The 17,563-nt window shown below is 32.6% G+C and overlaps 1 protein-coding gene across 3 annotated transcripts in view; it reads right to left on the reverse strand.

The window, feature by feature from the left end:
• Window positions 1-754: 754 nt before the first annotated feature.
• The window catches only part of Ddx4 (DEAD-box helicase 4), a 52,845-nt gene continuing 36,036 nt past the window's right edge, over window positions 755-17,563 (reverse strand). For all 3 annotated transcript variants that reach the window (XM_040273142.2, XM_078016392.1, XM_040273141.2), the window contains 7 exons: window positions 14,899-15,028; window positions 13,444-13,610; window positions 10,022-10,167; window positions 4,938-5,037; window positions 3,529-3,799; window positions 3,284-3,394; window positions 755-2,491 (listed from right to left, as the gene is read on the reverse strand). In XM_040273142.2, coding sequence (XP_040129076.1) covers window positions 2,402-2,491; window positions 3,284-3,394; window positions 3,529-3,799; window positions 4,938-5,037; window positions 10,022-10,167; window positions 13,444-13,610; window positions 14,899-15,028 — 1,015 coding nt within the window. In that variant the 3' untranslated portion in view covers window positions 755-2,401. The remainder of the gene's footprint in view (window positions 2,492-3,283; window positions 3,395-3,528; window positions 3,800-4,937; window positions 5,038-10,021; window positions 10,168-13,443; window positions 13,611-14,898; window positions 15,029-17,563) is intronic.

Below are 17,563 nucleotides of genomic sequence, written 5' to 3' on the forward strand. Positions count from 1 at the left end.
GACTATGGCTATAAAAAATGTAAATATAGAGTTACAGATGTGGTATAAAAAGAAAAGCTGGGAAGGAAAAGAGTGTCAAAATATACTTCTGAAGTGAGGTGAGTTTAAATTTTCACTTATCAAACATTAACAGATGTCTAAACAGGACAGATGGAAAAAAAAATGTACTTAGGACAAGAAGAAACCAGGAATGGATGATTGTGGGAGAGCAATTTGGAAAAGAAGAGGCAGAATAATACTTTTTTCTTGATGGTTTTGCCCTCTTTATTTTTTTTTAGTTGTAGATGGACACAATACCATTTATTCATTTTTATTTGGTGCTGAGGTTCAAACCCAATGCCCCACACATGCTAAGCAAGAACTCTACCACTAAGCTACAACCCCAATCCAAATATTGCTTTTTATTATAAACTTTTATCACATTTTATTTTCTAATCATAGATGTTACTTTGATAATTTTTAAAGAAAGCATTCAAAATTATCCCTAGAAATAAGTAACTGAACATAGGAACATTAACAGTTGGTATGTAATAATGATAGGATTATATATGATCTTCCTTCCAATTTTATGTCTGATTCAGCAATGCTACTTATGGTAATTTGACAAATCAAGCAAAATCAAAAACTTCTAAAAAAGCAAGCAGGATGGCTATGACCAAGAAGCTGTTTGACTAAATGAAACAATAATAATGGAAGAATGGTCTGTAAATGTTCTTTGTATACAATATAAATTAGAAAATTAAGACACAGTAAATGTTTCAAATAACAATGCAAACATGTTTATTTATTTAAGTCTTTCCCAGAAGTGAGATTACAGAGTGAAATATTTCCCAGATTTTTGTTCACTGAAATTCCCTTTGAGTTGTCTGTCCTTTGTGCATTCATCTATCAGTATTCCTAAATGTCCACATATAAAGAATTACACATTAATAACCAACTGTGATCATAGTAATGTTGTTTACTTTTCACTCTTTCTCTATAGGCAATTAATCCCTTTTAATCAAATCTGTTAATTGTTATCTTTGTGATTTCAGTCCACAGAGCTTAACTTGAACCTTTTTCCCGATACAAAGGTTTTTAACTCTATTTTGTAGTCTGAATTTCTTGTAGTTCACATGAAATTTTTAATATGGCACAGGGTAGACATCTAACCAGTTATTCTACACTATCTGCCTGAATACACTTTCTTTTCCATATGTGATGCCTTATTAATAACTAAATTCCTATAACAAGATATACATTGGGAATGTCACTTTGGATTGTGTTTAGATCAATAACACTTAAATCTGATCATTTTGTCTCAATATTTACACCTCACTTGTTTTATATCTTAATGTTTAGGGTTCATTCATTTAACTTATTAAGAACTTATACTCTAGGCATATAAAGTTCAAAATATATAATGGTGAATGAAAAAGAGGGTTCTTTCACTAATTATAAAAATGAATCAAAAATTGTGACAAAAGTAAACAGTATTGTTTTTGTTAACTGGGTTTGAGTTCCAAGACTTATTACATTTGTATATTAATGCATTTTATACATTAATTTGTATAAGCTTTTTTTTTTTTTTTTGAGGGGTCTCACTATGTTGCCTAGAATGGCTCGAACTCGTGATTCTCCTGCCTCAGCCTCCTTCAGTAGCTGGGATTACAGATGTGCACTACCATGCCCAACTCTTGTAAGGTTTTTTTGTTAACTGCACTGGTTTCACAGATGCAATAAAACAAAATTTCAAAATATAAAAGTTGAGAACTGTGGCATGTAACAGAGAAAAATTTAAAGTGCTATTGGAAAACTTAAGGGAAAATGGTTTCTCCAAGGAAAGTCTGTATATTATAAAAACAAACATTTGTTATGCCACTGAGTATAGAGTTCACATTGCAAACTAACCATTTGCATCACACAGCTGATCTAAAATCAAAATCACCCTGAAAGGCTTCAGTCTTCCACTTTTTGTTTCATGAAAATCATGTTATCACATTATAGTGACATGCTATTGCTTTAAAGGCTCAAGCAGAAATGAGACTCAATAATTTTTTTTTAAACAGAAGTGCATCATATTCTATTGCTTGTCTTGAAGGAGCAATAAACACTATAGTAAGACTTAGCACTTAGACATAAAACATGTCTAAACCCCAAAGAATATATTAGAAATAAGCAAGACATTTAGAATGCTTTAATATTTCCAGTTAACACCATTTGTATCAGTAACTGCAACGCTGTAACTTTAAGCATTTCACACAACTAGTCAATAAGGATTTTTTTAAGGGTGGGAATGAGAACAGAAGGATAGGAAATACAAAAATGTCAGTTTCACACTTCTGTTAAAAATTTAAAAATCAAAACTATTTTCTTCTGTGCATCAAAACCATACCACAGAATTGAAGCATGTTTTTTAGTTTTAATCCCATGACTCATCATCTACTGGATTGGGAGCTTGTGAAGAAGATGAAAACCCTGCTGCATTCAGAGTGCTCTTGGCCTGGTAATTCTTTAAAAAAAGGAAAGAAATATTAAGTTATGACAGTTTTAAAGTTATATTACCCAGACTGAGGGCAGGGACTCAAGATTTCCAGCTTATCTGCCCCAAATTAAAGAATTCATTCACTCTTATTTTTTAAATATTAGTTTTTAGTTGCCAATCAATGTTGTTTTATTTATTTATATGTAGTGCTGAGAATCAAACCCATGCTAGGCAAGTGCTCTACCACTGAGCCACAACCCCAGCCCCATTCACTCTTATTGGACAAAAAGGTCTATATTTAACTGTTACAGAAGTTTGAACTGCACAGAATAATTCAACAAGACAATTTTTTAAGTCTCTAGGTTTTGGCAAGTGGAAAAACTTCCTGTGTTACACTTTAGCAAATCAACAAATATTCAATTTGTATGTTCATATTTTTTGTATACAGGTATGTTGCATAAAAACTGACCTATCAGAAAGGCATGCAGCCTCATGGCTTCAACATTTTTTCTTAATAATGTACTCAAAATTCTGATTAAAGAATTCTGTAGAAAGTTCAGGAAATCCCAAATTACAATTTAAAATGTCAGCAAACTAAGGAATAGAGGAAATTAGAATTTTAACTGAGAAAGTTAATTCTTCACCTTTAAAACCCAAAATATATATGTACATAAACTTTTAAAGAAACAAAGTTGCTGCCACTTAGGCATGAAAATAATGGTTTAGATCAATTACTGATTATATTCACTTAATAATAGAGCAAGCATATTTTCAAAGAGCAACTATAAGCCAATTTCTGAATTATTCCCTTTAACTAACCTTTCTAGTATCAACTGATGCAAATACATTTCCTCTTGTACTACCACTGAAGCCAGGAACATATGTACTAAAGGCAATTTCTTCCAACCATGCAGGTACATCCTGTTGAGCCTTTAAAAAAAAATATTATATGCAACATAAAGTCTCAAAGATTGGTGAAGTCTATTTTTTGTACATATGCATAAAAATATCTCAAAAATAAAATAAGAACATTTTCCATTGAGTTTTATAATTTTAAAACTTACATCTGACAGTACTTTCACTAGAGGCTGTGCTAAATGATTATCTGATTCAGGATCAAAAAAAGAAATAGCTCTGCCAGTATTCCCACAACGCCCAGTGCGCCCAATTCGATGAACATATTCATCAATGGTAGAAGGAAGATCAAAATTGATAACATGTTGAACATTTTCAATATCAAGCCCTCTGGCAGCTACTGAAGTAGCAACAAGAACAGGGCACTTTCCACAGCGAAAATCTCCAAGAGCTTGCTCTCTCTCTCTCTGTTCTCGATCACTTGAAAGAAAAGGAAGCTTGTATTAGTACAGCTTTTAAGAAAATAAAATTCAACATATAATTTTTTAAAACTAATTAAAATGTCAGCATTTAATGTATTCTTCCTACATAGGAAGGTATTATACTAATTCCTTTCAATCCACCAATTTTATTTTCTCCTCACAATAATACCTTGAATTGGAATAATTATTCCATTTGCAGATGGGGGTAACAGCTAATACACAGGGCCAGAATACAAGCTCAAGTATGACAAAAGTCAAATCATACCTAGTAATAATCTCTATGCTTTCTAGTTCTGCTAAAAATTATACACCTACTTGGTTAGAATGCTTGCTCAATAAACTAAAAATTTAAACTATAATTTCGGAATTGTACATATTCAGTGATTAATACTTTAGATCTATTAGTAAAACATCAATAAGGTTGTGGTGATATGACTTTTTTTTTTTTTTGATGGTACTAGGGATTGATGGTACTAGGCCTCCCACATGCTCACCAAGTGCTTACCACTCAGTGAATTCTATCCCCAGCCCATGATATGACATTTTTAAGCACTCCAATTAAAACAAAAGAAAACCTGAAACCAGAAAGATTTAGCAAAGGAAAAATGTAGACATAAGACCAAGAGATCTTTAAATGAAATCTCTTGAGAAGTTCTCACTCCTCATGATGAGGAACCTAAGGCATACCTTTTACCTGCTCATTCCCACCAGTTAGTTCCTAAGAAAACTAAGAATGGAGATGAAGAATAATAATTTAGCCCTCTTGGGTATACCACACTTTGCTGTGCACCGAGGGGAAATAAATGGGGGATAACAGTGTATATCTTAAGACAATTCTGAATTCCAAACCTATTAATTCCTATTACGTCGTGATAGTTTGAGTCTTGCATCACTTGACAATGGGGACATATTCCAAGAATGTGTCATTAGGCTATTTTGGCGTTATACAAACATCATAAAGCGCACTTACACAAACTAAGATGACGACAATACCATAAGGCAATATAATCTTAAGGAACCACTGTCACACGTGCAGTCTGTCATAGACCAAACTATTGTTGTATGACCCATACCTGCATATATACCAATTTGCTCAAACAGAAGTGCATCTTCTCCTAGGAAATCATATTACTCACCCATGAATACTTGTAGTTGATATTTTTTCTTGACAAAGAAAAGTTGCAATAAAATCTGCTTTCTTCTTGGTTTCAACAAAAACCATAGTTCTTTCATCACCTACAAAAATAACAAAATCATTAACATTCAAACTACAAAATTAAAAACAAGAAAAAAAGGCGCATATTTGAACAGGAAACTTTTGTTTCATCAACCCAAAGTACCAGCACCCAGATCCAGGTCTGGTACTTGAGAGGAGTCAAATGTTCCTTGAATGGATGAATGTCAAAAAGACAAGTTCTCCCAGTTTAGGGATTTAAAAAATTACCTTGCCTTTTCTCTTCCCAGGCCAGATTTAGGGACTAATAACTTCCTGCCAACTTCTAGTAGTTTCAAATTTGCCTCTGTCCATTTTCCCAAATTATCTCATATATTTAAAAAGTTAAATGACAGCCTTTCCCAAGATCTTAACTCATTAATAAATATTTACTTGTTAGCTTAAAGTATTTAACTGATAGAAATTCAAGTATGGGGCAGATTTTCCACACAGTCAATATCCCTATATGTTGAGAAGATAATTTTTACCTTTAATGGAAGGAAGAATTTATTGTTGCTCATACCCTCTCCCTCTCATTTACCCCATCAGCTCACTGCATTCACTCATTTATTCAACAGTTAGTGCCAATTAGATGCCTATCACTATTCTAAGTGTTAGTAATACAGAAATAAAACTCCTGCTCTTACTAGGGGGAGGCAAAACATATTAAATCTTGAAAAGAATCACCAGAATCAAGATGCAGAGATTACTTCAGATAGAGTAATTAGGTGATATCCGAGTAAAGACATAAAGATTGGTGAACTATGCAAATACCTGAGGAAAGAGCATTACATGGTAGAGGGGAGAGCAGGTATAAAAGGCTCTGAAATAGTGTTATCAGGCTCAAAACAAAACAAAAGAGACCCTCATATGGCCTGCCCATTAAAGGCAAAGGGAATAGTTAAAGTACAAAGGCAATGAGACAGAAGTATGCCTAGTATATGTAAGGAATACTAATGGACAAAACGTGGCTTAGGGTGCCCAAAGGAAACTAGGAGATAAACTCAAGAGAGGTAATGGAGGCCATCATACAAGGGCCTTGAAGGCCAATGAAAGAATATTTTTACTCTGAGAAAGGAAGCCGCTGGGTTTTGAGTAGAAGTTAACACTTTTAACTGAGAAGTTAATAGGTTCTAGATATATTTTGACAGTAGAACCAACAGGATTTTGATAACAGATTAGATGTGTAATTAAAGAAATAAATCAAGATAAGGATGTTGATTCATAATGGGGTTGGGGTGTAAGGAGCATGGGAGGATTAGACAAACTCTAGATAGGGCAAAGAGGTGGGAGTGGAAGGGGGGACTCAGGGGTATTAAAGATAGTGGAATGAGATGCACATCATTATCCTAAGTACGTGTATGAAGACACAAATGGTATGACTCTACTTTGTACACAACTGGAGATATGAAAATTTGTGCTCTACACATGTAATATGAATTGTAATGTATTCTGCTGTCACATAACAAATTAGAATAAAAAATAATTTAAAAAATAAAAAAAAGAGAAAAATCAAGGATGTTTCCAAGAATTTGTGCCTGAACAACTGGAAGAATGGAACTAACATTTAAGTGATGTGATAAGAGTGCAAGTTATTTAAAAAAAAAAAAAAAAGGTTTGGAGGCTAATACTCAGATACCTATTAAACAACCAAGCAGACAAATGAAAAAGGCAACTTGTTCCCACAGTAGTAAGTTAAATCTTTGAGACACAGTTATTTTATATTTGTTTAACATTTTTATGTTTTATCAAAAATTATCTTTCAATAGTTTTGGAGGTCATCCCACAAGATGCTTAGTGCCAAACTGATTCACATGACAAAGCAAGGTACATATAGCACTGGTGTGCACCCTAAATACCTGGTATTGCCTTTCTTGCTTCCCACTGTCAATCTCAAATGGCAATAAATAAAATAAATAAAACTCTGATGACTCCATTTCTCTAGTTTTTTCCTCTCTACTAATTTTATATTTGTTCTAGTTTAGACAATAAACTATTTTCCATTAGTGGCAGCAATGATTACATAGTTTTATGAGACCATCTGGTGATCTCTAACTATTTTCTGTGAGGTGAAAAATACAGAAGACCCATTTTGTAAGTCTACTTCTTTAGTTGTCTATTGTGAGGTATAGCAATTAAAAAATCTAAAAATTATTCTCACTTTGGCAAGCTAGATTATAATTTTTTGTATTTCTATGTTAATTCTTGACATATGACTCAAGTAGTAAAACTAAAGCTATAAGTATTTTATGTATTTGTAATTCAATAGGGCTTTATATCACTTTGAAATCATCTCAATATCCTATAATAGTATTAATAACTTAAGTATTAAATTATAAAGTCTCAAAGAAGCTCCATTTTGATTGGTTTATAGATATGAATGAAATAAAAAAAATGTTACCAGAAAATAAAGAATATTATATTCCCAGAAAATAAAGAAACTGAACTTGTAATATACTAATTGTATTAAACTTTTGAAAAAAACTTATTATGGAAAATATTAGATATTTAAACACTATACATACCTATACATATATACATACATACATACATACACATACACACACACACACACACACACACACATATACACACTTTTTTGGAGGGGGGCAGTGCTTGGAATTGAACCCACAGCATTAAGCATGATAGACAAGTGCTCTACCACCAAGCCATATCCCTAGTCCTAAATCAAAAATCATTAAAGAATCCACGTTGACATAACCCTTTAATAAATAAGACTATTTTAATAACTTGGGTTTTAAAAAATACTATTTTTTTCCTCCTGTTAAACCATATTAGGTATCAAACAAACATCTTAGTCTATTTGAATTTGATTTTCCTTTCATATACAGGTCTACCAGTCAAACTAAAATTACTCCTTCATAATGTTTAGAAATATAAACATGTAAGTTGGGTACGTGGTGCCTCTAATACCAGCTACTCAGGAAGCTAACACAAAAGGATCACAAGTTTGAGGTCAACCTGAGAAACTTAGAGACCTTGTCTCAAAATTTTAAAAAAGGCTGAGGTAGAACACCATTGGGTTTAATTTCCAGTATCATCCACCCCCAAAAAAGAAGCCTAAACATGTAAATTTGCATTCAATATTCAACAGTATTTACATTTTGAAAAACATCATTTTGAAGATGATTTTCAAAATTTTGAGGTAACTTAAAATAAGAGACATGCTTACATATGACATCTGATATCTCTCAATATTGCACCCTGTCCCCAGGGTAAAATAGATAATATTTTGGTTAAAAATATAAGTGGTCAGAGCTGTACTAGAAATAATAGTGACAGAAAAATATAAACTATGTGTGCTTTTTTGGGGGGGGGAGTGTTTTTCCTAAGACTGGGGTTATGGGTTCAGCGGTAGAGCGCTTGCCTAGCACACGTGAAGCCCTGGGTTCGATCCTTAGCACCATATACAAATAAATAAATAAAATAAAGGTATTGTGTCCAAAAGTGGTAACTATCAAACATTTTGGTCTATGTCTCCATGTTTAATGTTTAACTCATAAAACACTCTTGAGAATCCCAAAGAGTTTTTATTATATGAGTTACAATGCTTGGTATTTACCATATTAAAAATAAAATCCAAGGAAAAGTTTAAATATTTATTTGAACACACTGAATGTTAAATAATTTTTAGTATAACTATGAAAATTATTTTTACCTTGCAGACCCCTTTAAAGGATCTTAGGAAACCTAGGGAAGACTTGCTTTGTTCTAAAGTGTTACATTCTAGAATACTAAAAAGTACAATAAAAGACAAAATTTGGAAACTTAATTTTCTTTGTTTTGATTTATAATACTTGAGTCTAAAAAGAGCTATGAAATGATAAAAATTTAGCAAAATTCATTCAATTTGGATGGAATTACTTCTTTATTGTTTATCACCTTATAATATGAAAGGTTATTCTTTACTTTCCTTGTAATCAGCCTAGACAGTAGAGATTGTTGACTTTATTATGAATTTTGATTAAAGAGAGGAAAAGACCCCTACTTATGAAATAGTTGGGGTTCTTTACAACCATGTTGTTAACTTCTATGTATATTTCTAAATGCCTTATTGTCATTTCAATTAAACTGGTAGCCAAAAATTGTTGCTCAAACACCCATGGATCCTACACTAATTGAATGTTCAACTCTTCTCTGAAAACTCTTTTTTAAGAGCAGAATGTAAATTTATAAAAAAGAAATCTACCTTTAAAATTTCTGAAAGCCCATGCAAAAGACTTATTATTTCACCTTATAAAAGAAGGAGTGCTTGAAATAATTATACATCTGATACATTACTATTGTATGAGTTGTGTGATAAGAGTTGTCAAATCAGAAGAGACACAAAGCTTCTCTAAATTAAAGAGTATAAGTAAAATGTTTATTTCAAAAGTATATACTTCACAGGAATTCCCTAGAAATTTGTAAATTCCCTCACTGTCCTTAATGTTTTTAACCTTCAGAAGAAATCACTCATCAAAACTCTTAATATAGGAAAACTTCATAGAATTATTTGCTAAGAGTCCTGATACAACAATACAGTAATGACATTCATAATTTCACTTATTATTCAAAATATTTATTTATCTACAAACTTCTTTCCTAATTTGAATTTATCATCTTCTAGGCCAATGTTCTCAACTAGGAATGTAGATTAGGCTTACACATGGAATTTTGAGAAAACAAATGTCTGAACCCTACAGTTAACTGAATCTATTCTGGTCATAAAAATTATGTCTAATCATTTTCATTAATGATTTTTTGCAGTATTGCACAATAAACTTAAGGCCTTGCACATGCTAGGCAGAGCTCTAGTACTCTACCACTGAGCCATCTTCCAGCCTGATTTACTTCTAATTCTGAATCATAAAATCTTTTACAAAAGAGTTTTAGAGGAAGAGGAAATACACTTACTAGAAGTTATGCCAAACATTATAATGATTTTTAAAAATTAGTCATTTTTTAAAAATCAATATCATAACAAAAAATATCAACATAAGATACCTATGTTTCGTAGAATTTCGACAAGTTTTTCTCTTTTTGAGTACTGGCCAACTTGGAGAATGGTCTGCTGAACATCTCTACATGCTCCACCCACTTGTCCAACAGCAACAAACAAATAATTCGACTTTAAAAACTCCCCAGCCAACCTTGAAAGACAAAAGATTATTCCTTAGCTTACTTATACTCCTCCATTCATGCTCATATTTGCTGAAGTCCTGAAAGTGTTACTTCCATATTTACTAAACAGCAGATGATAACAGTGATAAGGTGGCTTTTTATGTCATCCAAGTACTATTTTCAAAGATCAGGACACAATGTTAAGATTTTGCAAAAATATATAATTACTAGCAAATAAGTTTGTATCAAATTATGGATACAATAACTTCCAATGGATTTGGAAGTCGTCCATATAAAACTACATAAAATGTGTACAGAAAAATTAAAAGTGAGATCTAAAACATACTTTAACAAGCAGAAATTTTATAATTAAAAATTGAAAATTAAAAAAGACCAAGATAGTCTTCCCTTGTTATTTCTTATGTACATCATTGCTAGGAATTGTTTTCTGATAATATTACCTGTTAGACTACTCTGCTTCAAATAAATGAGTATGAGCAAACCAGATCACAGATCAGTGCTTCTTATGTTACTACACACACACACACACACACACACACACACACAGAGAGAGAGAGAGAAAAAATGATAAAATTTGTATTGCACAGTTGAGCAGGAAAAAAAAATATGATGAGGTAAGAGGCATAGGGGCTGGGCAGGACTAGACTGTGTGAGCCTGCTCCAAAGATTGAGAGGATCAATATCCTGACACACAGTAATTCATTATTAACAGAAAACTGAGGTCTGTTTTGAATCATCCATACATATGACTGGTATAGAGGCACTGCCAATTAGAAAACTTGAGTTTTTTTAGAAATAAATGGGAAAGCCCAAGTTTATCTTCAGTTCTCTTCTCTCCTATATAGAAGTTCCTTACTTTCTAGATGTCTCCTAGAATGCCATGAATATAGCTCAAACTCAGCATATCCGGAATCTTAATAAACCATTGCCTCTTCTTTCTTCTTACCTGCTCTCTTACCACAAAATCAAAACTTCTTTAAGAGTCAAGCACCACTCTCATACAGGCACAAAACCTTAAAAACCATTTGAAATTCTTTGTCCATAATTCTTTCATTTACTAAAACATTTACTGAGTGCCCTACAGCAGGTATACATAGTAGAAAATACTAGGAACACACAGATGAATATAATGATGTTTGTCTCTGAGGTGCTTGCATCAAGTAGAATAAATATATTAAAAATCATTATAATTCAACATTAGAATAGTTAACATTTACTGAACACTTAATTAATTTCAAGAAATGTATACAAAGTGTTTTTCACAAGATGTACTGGCAGGAAATGAAAGAAGCAATCACTATTTAGAAGACTCATTTAAAAGTCTTTGAAGCTTGACCTAATGAAGCAGTAAGCAAGAATGTGGAACTGAGAAAGACCTAAATTAAGGTGGGAAATAAAAAGGAAACTAATAGACTTGAACAATTTTAGAGAACTATCAAGTAAATATTTTGAAGGACAGAGTTAAAAGAAGGTGAGAAGGAAATTACCACAATTTAAAGGATTAGGGCTTCAAAGGATCAAGATGCCATCAATCCCAATAAAGAAAACTGGAAAGATGGAGTTAAAGAAAAAAATAGGTTCAACTTTGAACATCAACACAAGTTAACTAGCAATTCAAGTGAGAGAAAAATCACTTTCAAAGAATTAAATCTTAAAGTCTGGAGCTCAGAATAGAGATCATGGATATTGGGAATAGCTCTTGAGAGTCACAGTTAGAAGTAGAAGCCAAGAGAATGGATACTACAAGGGTTCAGAGAATATTCAAATGAGAAAAAGATCTAAGGCAGAATAATGGGGAACCAATAACATTTAAGAAAAGATAGTAAAGTAATGGAAGACTCAGAAAATAAAGAATATAGAAAACTCAAAGTCAAGGAATCTTATTTTGTTTATCAGGGATAATAATCAAATATGGCTCATAAAATATCAACAAGTAATACACATTAGTCATTGTGGGTATAGCCAATATCCTAATACTTTCCTATTTTTACAGGAAATTTAAAAAGCAGCAGCAGGAATATTACCTGGTAATTAAGTAGACAACAATCTACTTAATATTATAAGCTGATGGTAGGAATCAGATACCCTATTTCAGATGTAAGATACAATTCCATCATAAAGAAATTATTTATGTGCCACTAAGAAACAAAATCTTGCCAACTGACCCAGAGCTTTATGATTTAGATTTTTTAAGCTTTCTAATTTTACATGCAGATTTTTTTTAGCATGTAATAAGTAAAACAAATAGTTAAGCATGGTTATCCAAAGGCTTGTGAAGTGTTTGTTACACTAGCATGGGATCCCACATAACTTTCTCTCAGATCAGATGGCCAACTTTACAGGAAAGAAGAAGCAGGCCTATAACATTAGGATCCACAGGTCATATTATATACTGCACCACCTAGAAGCTGCCAGGCTGAGAAAACATTGAAATTATCTAAAAGGACAGCTCACTGGTGATCTTGAAAGAATTTTTTTTTAAAAAAAGAGGGCCTCATCTAACAGGACACAGTAACCCCTGAACCAAAGATCTTCATGTGGCTTGAGTCTAGAAACCAAGTTATGCAAGCAAGATCTATCATCATTCCCACAATGATCCACGCAAGAAATCTGTGCTTTCCATCCTTTCTTTTTTTTCCCATCCTTCTTTCTAATCAAGGTTCTGCAGGAATACAGCTCTTGGTTCCCAAAGAAAATAGTTCCTAGAGAAAACAGCAAGGGTCCTCCTGCTTTTGCATGGATACTTCAGGTTCCCTGTGCCAAGCAAGGGATGAACTCATTGCTGGTAAGAAGAGTTGCCATCCTAGCAGGAATGTGTCACCCTAATCTCTGATGTCATCAGACCACATGGTATATAGCATAATTCTCAAACACTATCAATAACTCATGTCTGAAATGTCCAAAGGCCCAATTCCATTTAGATCTGAAAATAAAGTACAATAAGAATAACTTCATTTACTAAGAACTCATTAAATCCTATCTAGGTGCTATGCAGTAGCAGCAGCAACAACATCACACACACACACTCTCACACACACACACCCCATACATTCAATAGAATATGATTCTAAAGCAGAATCAGGAATAAAGGTAAGTAACAATGAAAAAAATGTAGGAAACTTTCTAGGAATACATTTACTTTTTAAACTACCTGTGTAAAATCTTAAAGAAAAATCTCTAAAAATGGTATTCACATTGCTTCTATTTCCATAGGATATCTGTGTATATACAAATTCTTTAAAGAATCTGTAAAATAATGGAAGACTCAGAAAAAAAAAACTTACCTTTGAATTTCTTCTGGAAAAGTTGCACTAAATAAAAGGGTTTGACGTTGTTCCTTTGATGGCATTCCTGGGCAAGAAATTAACTTCTTCATTTCTGGTCCAAAACCCATATCCAACATGCGATCAGCTTCATCCAAAACTAAATACTTGACTTGTTTGAGGCCAATCTTTAAGGATATTTTCAAGGGTAAGAACAGAAAATTCATAGTAGTTTATATTAAACCAAAACATCTCTATCAATAAGAGGACTTTCTACAATTACTTGAAAGTTCTATTATCTGTATTAACATGTTAGCCACTAGCTATATATAGCTATTAAGCAATTGAAACATGACTATTGTGACTGCAAGACTGAATTTTAATCATTTAAAAATGCAAATAGTCAAATGTGGCTTAATGATTACTTGTACTGGACAGCACAGATGTAGACGGAGTTATCCAATAAAGACTCCTTAATGTAATAAAAGTCTAACACAACATATATAAATATCTTCTAACTGCCAATCTTTTTCTAATCTCTTTAAAATTCTTAATAAATTCTCCCTTCTCTAATCACTCAGGAACAAGTTGGAAACTTCTCTTATCTTTGCATAACAAGAACAACATTTATTGGTATAAATAGAATATATCTGGAAAAATACAAGTACTACTATGAAGACAATGAGGATCTAAAGTGGATTTTCTCTGGATACCTTTATGTATCCAACGAAAGATGCTTTTATGCAGAAAGATAAGTTTTAAGTAACCCCTTTTGAGTAGAACTTAAAAAAAATTAAGGTTCATTAAAGTGAATTTAAAGTGTTGATTGAGAGGCAATAATTTGGTATATGAATTTCTAAGTGAGTATATAGCCCTAAAACTTCTTAAATTTTAGAAATAATCCTGGTTAATATGCACACATCCTTCAACAGGAAACAAAATGATTGAGGCCACAAAGGGTTTTTTCCCAAGAGAAAAACTATCTCATTAAACTATATATTAAACTAGATAAAACTGTTTCTTACATTTTTCTCCCACTAAGGTTCATAAGATATGGATTCTGGAATCAGACCCATATTCTAACCCTATCACTTATTACAGCTGAGGAATCTAAAATAAATTATCTAATTTTACTGAGTTTGTTTACCCAAGCATAAATTGAAAAATACCCTGTTAAGATTATTTTGAGAACTATATGAGATTACATTCAAAGAATCTAGTGGAGCTTAACATATAAACAGTGCTATAGTAAATATATCTTCCATTTACTTTCCTTTTCCCTAAAAAATGCTAGAAGTTTCACAACTTTGTTATCCTTCTAAGACCTACCTTTTCTTTTTTAGTTATTAATTGACCTATATTTTATTTATTTATATGTGTGTGTGTGTGTGTGTGTGCACACGCTAAGAATTGAACCCAGTGCTTACACTACAACAAGTGCTCTACCACTGAGCCACAACCCCAGACCTCGCCTACCTTTTCTTTACCTATGATATCCATCAGTCTTCCAGGAGTAGCACATAGTATATTACAGCCTTGTACAATTTGTCGAATTGAATGCCCCAACTGGGTTCCACCATATATAACAACAGCTCTTACACAAGTGCTAGAGACAAGAAAACCAAATGTCATTTTCTAGTTATTTGAAAATTAGATGCTTGTTTCTAATAACATGTTAATCAATTTCCATGAATGATAAAAGAATACACACAATGACCTTAAAATTTTTAAATTCTGCCCAGGAAGAAGTTGAAAATAAATGACAAACAGAAAAAAAAATTTTCAATTTATCTGACAAAGGGCTCATTAAAATAATAAAAAACACTATTACCCTGTTCCCTAAACATACTCTCACAAAAAAAAAAAAACCTCAACAATCCAAAGACATTAACAAATGATTCATAAAACTACAGATAAGTTTGAAACATTTTCTAACAGTTCCAACATTATTTTGAAAAGGAAAATGAATGACTACTAACACAACATTTTCCCTTAGGTATGGTAATACCATGTTAGCCTAGGTACCCGCACTGATGGTAAATTAACACAACTTCTTACAATTTTAGTCTCTATTAAAGTTTGAAAATTTGTCCTTTGGCCCACTAAATCCAAATCTAGAAATTAACTGTACAGATATGTTCCCACAAATAGGTAGAGATGAATGTACAATAATATTCACTGCCACCATTATTTGTAGTATCAAAAGACTGAAAATTAAGTGTCTATAAAGACAAAGAAATAGTGCATTCTTTAAAAGGGCTATAGTTTTAGATTAAGAATTATCTCAAATATACATTGTGTTAAAGAAACAACTCAGATGGCAACAGTTTAATATGCTACTATTTATGGAGAGAACCTCCCCCCACTCCCCTCCTGTACTAGAGATTTAACCCAGGGGTGCCACTAGGCTACATCTCCAGTTCTTTGGGTTTTTATTTGAGACAGGCTCTCATTAAGTTGTTTAGGGCCTCCTCAGTTGCCTAGACTGGCCCTCAACTTGTGATCCTCCTGTTTCATTCAGCCTCTCGAGCCATTAGAATTACAGGCATGCACCACACTGTGTGCAGCTACATCAGCTTTTTCCAAAAGATTATCAAGTTTTAAATTAAAGTGATTTTAATGATCACTATTTTCTTTTCTCATTTAAAATAAAACTTATACAAAATAAAAGACTAATGATTTCTATATAGAAAGCTCTAAAAAAAAACACTAAAGAAAAATGTTCTTTCCAATAGATAACCTGTACATCATGGATAATTCACAAAGAAAAAATTATTAAACATTTAAAAAAAATTTTCCATCAGAATAATCAAATAAATGGAAAAAATGAAGATACCTATAATAGTTTTAATACATACACAAATTCTTCAAAATACCTTCCTGACCCCTTAAGTATGAGTAAGGTTGGCATCATGGGTGTGCAACCAATGTAGTCATAAAAGATCCCAAACTCAAAAGAGCCCTGTGCTTGGTTCCCAAATTCAAGAGAGCTCTGTGCTTGGTTTAATGTTCTGCTGTTATTATTTTGAAATGTGTAACAACTAGAGAACAAAATGCCATGCCCTTTTATTTGTATTGGTTCTGGTAAATTATATAACCAGTCCTGAGACTTGATGTCATGTTCCTTATAATAGACGAACACATAATGACATGTGTGAGGCTCCTGAGACTGTTCCATGAAACCACTGCAGCCTCCTCCTTGTTCTCTTGTTAATCTCTCAATCCAGGAGAAGCCAACTGCCATTCCTAAAGAAAATGAAGTAGCCTTATGGAAATGGTCCAGTCAAGTCTCTGGATTCCTGGCTGACACCCTGCCTGCAATCTCAAAAGAGATTCCAAACCAGAAGCAGCAAAGCTCAATTCTTAACCCCTAAGAAGCTGTGACACAGTAAATGTTTATTGTTTTAAGAACTATATTTTGCCCGGCATGGTGGCACATGCCTGTAATCCCAGTAGCTGGGGAGGCTGAAGCAGGAGGATCACAAGTTCAAACCAGCCTCAGCAACGGTGAAGTGCTACGCAACTCTGAAACCCTATGTCTAAATAAAATACAAAATAGGGCTGGGGATGTGGCTCAGTGGTCAAGTGCCTGAGTCCAATCTCCAATATGCCCCTAAAAAAACTATTTTTTTAAAGTAACTTGTTAGGCAGCAATAGAGAATACAATAAATATTGGCAAAGGGTATAGTGAAATTGGACTCTCACATACTTCTTAGAAGTGTACATTAGTGCAAGCTTTAAAGTAAGTTCACACTATGTTGTATTAAAATAGATGTAAATCTATTTCACAGAGATACTTAAAACAGAAAAACTAGTTGGATATAGTGATACACGACCGTAGCCCAAGCTACTTGGGAGGCTAAGGCGCAAGTTCATAGAAAACATAGCAAGACTTCATCTCATTAAAAAAAATTTTTTTACTTAAAATAAAAAACTTTATATAGCAAGATGTTTGTCATGATTTTACTTACAATAGCCCCAAGTTAAAAAGAAACTAAATGCTTCAAAATAATTAAAATGTATACATATGAAAATTTTAAAATCATTAAAAAATAGGTCTAATAATCCAAAAGTAGTTTTCCACATTATGGAATTATAAAGAATAATTATCCACCAAGTTTATTTTAAAATATGCATTAAA

The sequence above is a fragment of the Ictidomys tridecemlineatus genome, chromosome 1 (genome assembly GCF_052094955.1).
Source record: "Ictidomys tridecemlineatus isolate mIctTri1 chromosome 1, mIctTri1.hap1, whole genome shotgun sequence".
Classification (NCBI taxonomy): Eukaryota; Metazoa; Chordata; class Mammalia; order Rodentia; family Sciuridae; genus Ictidomys; species Ictidomys tridecemlineatus.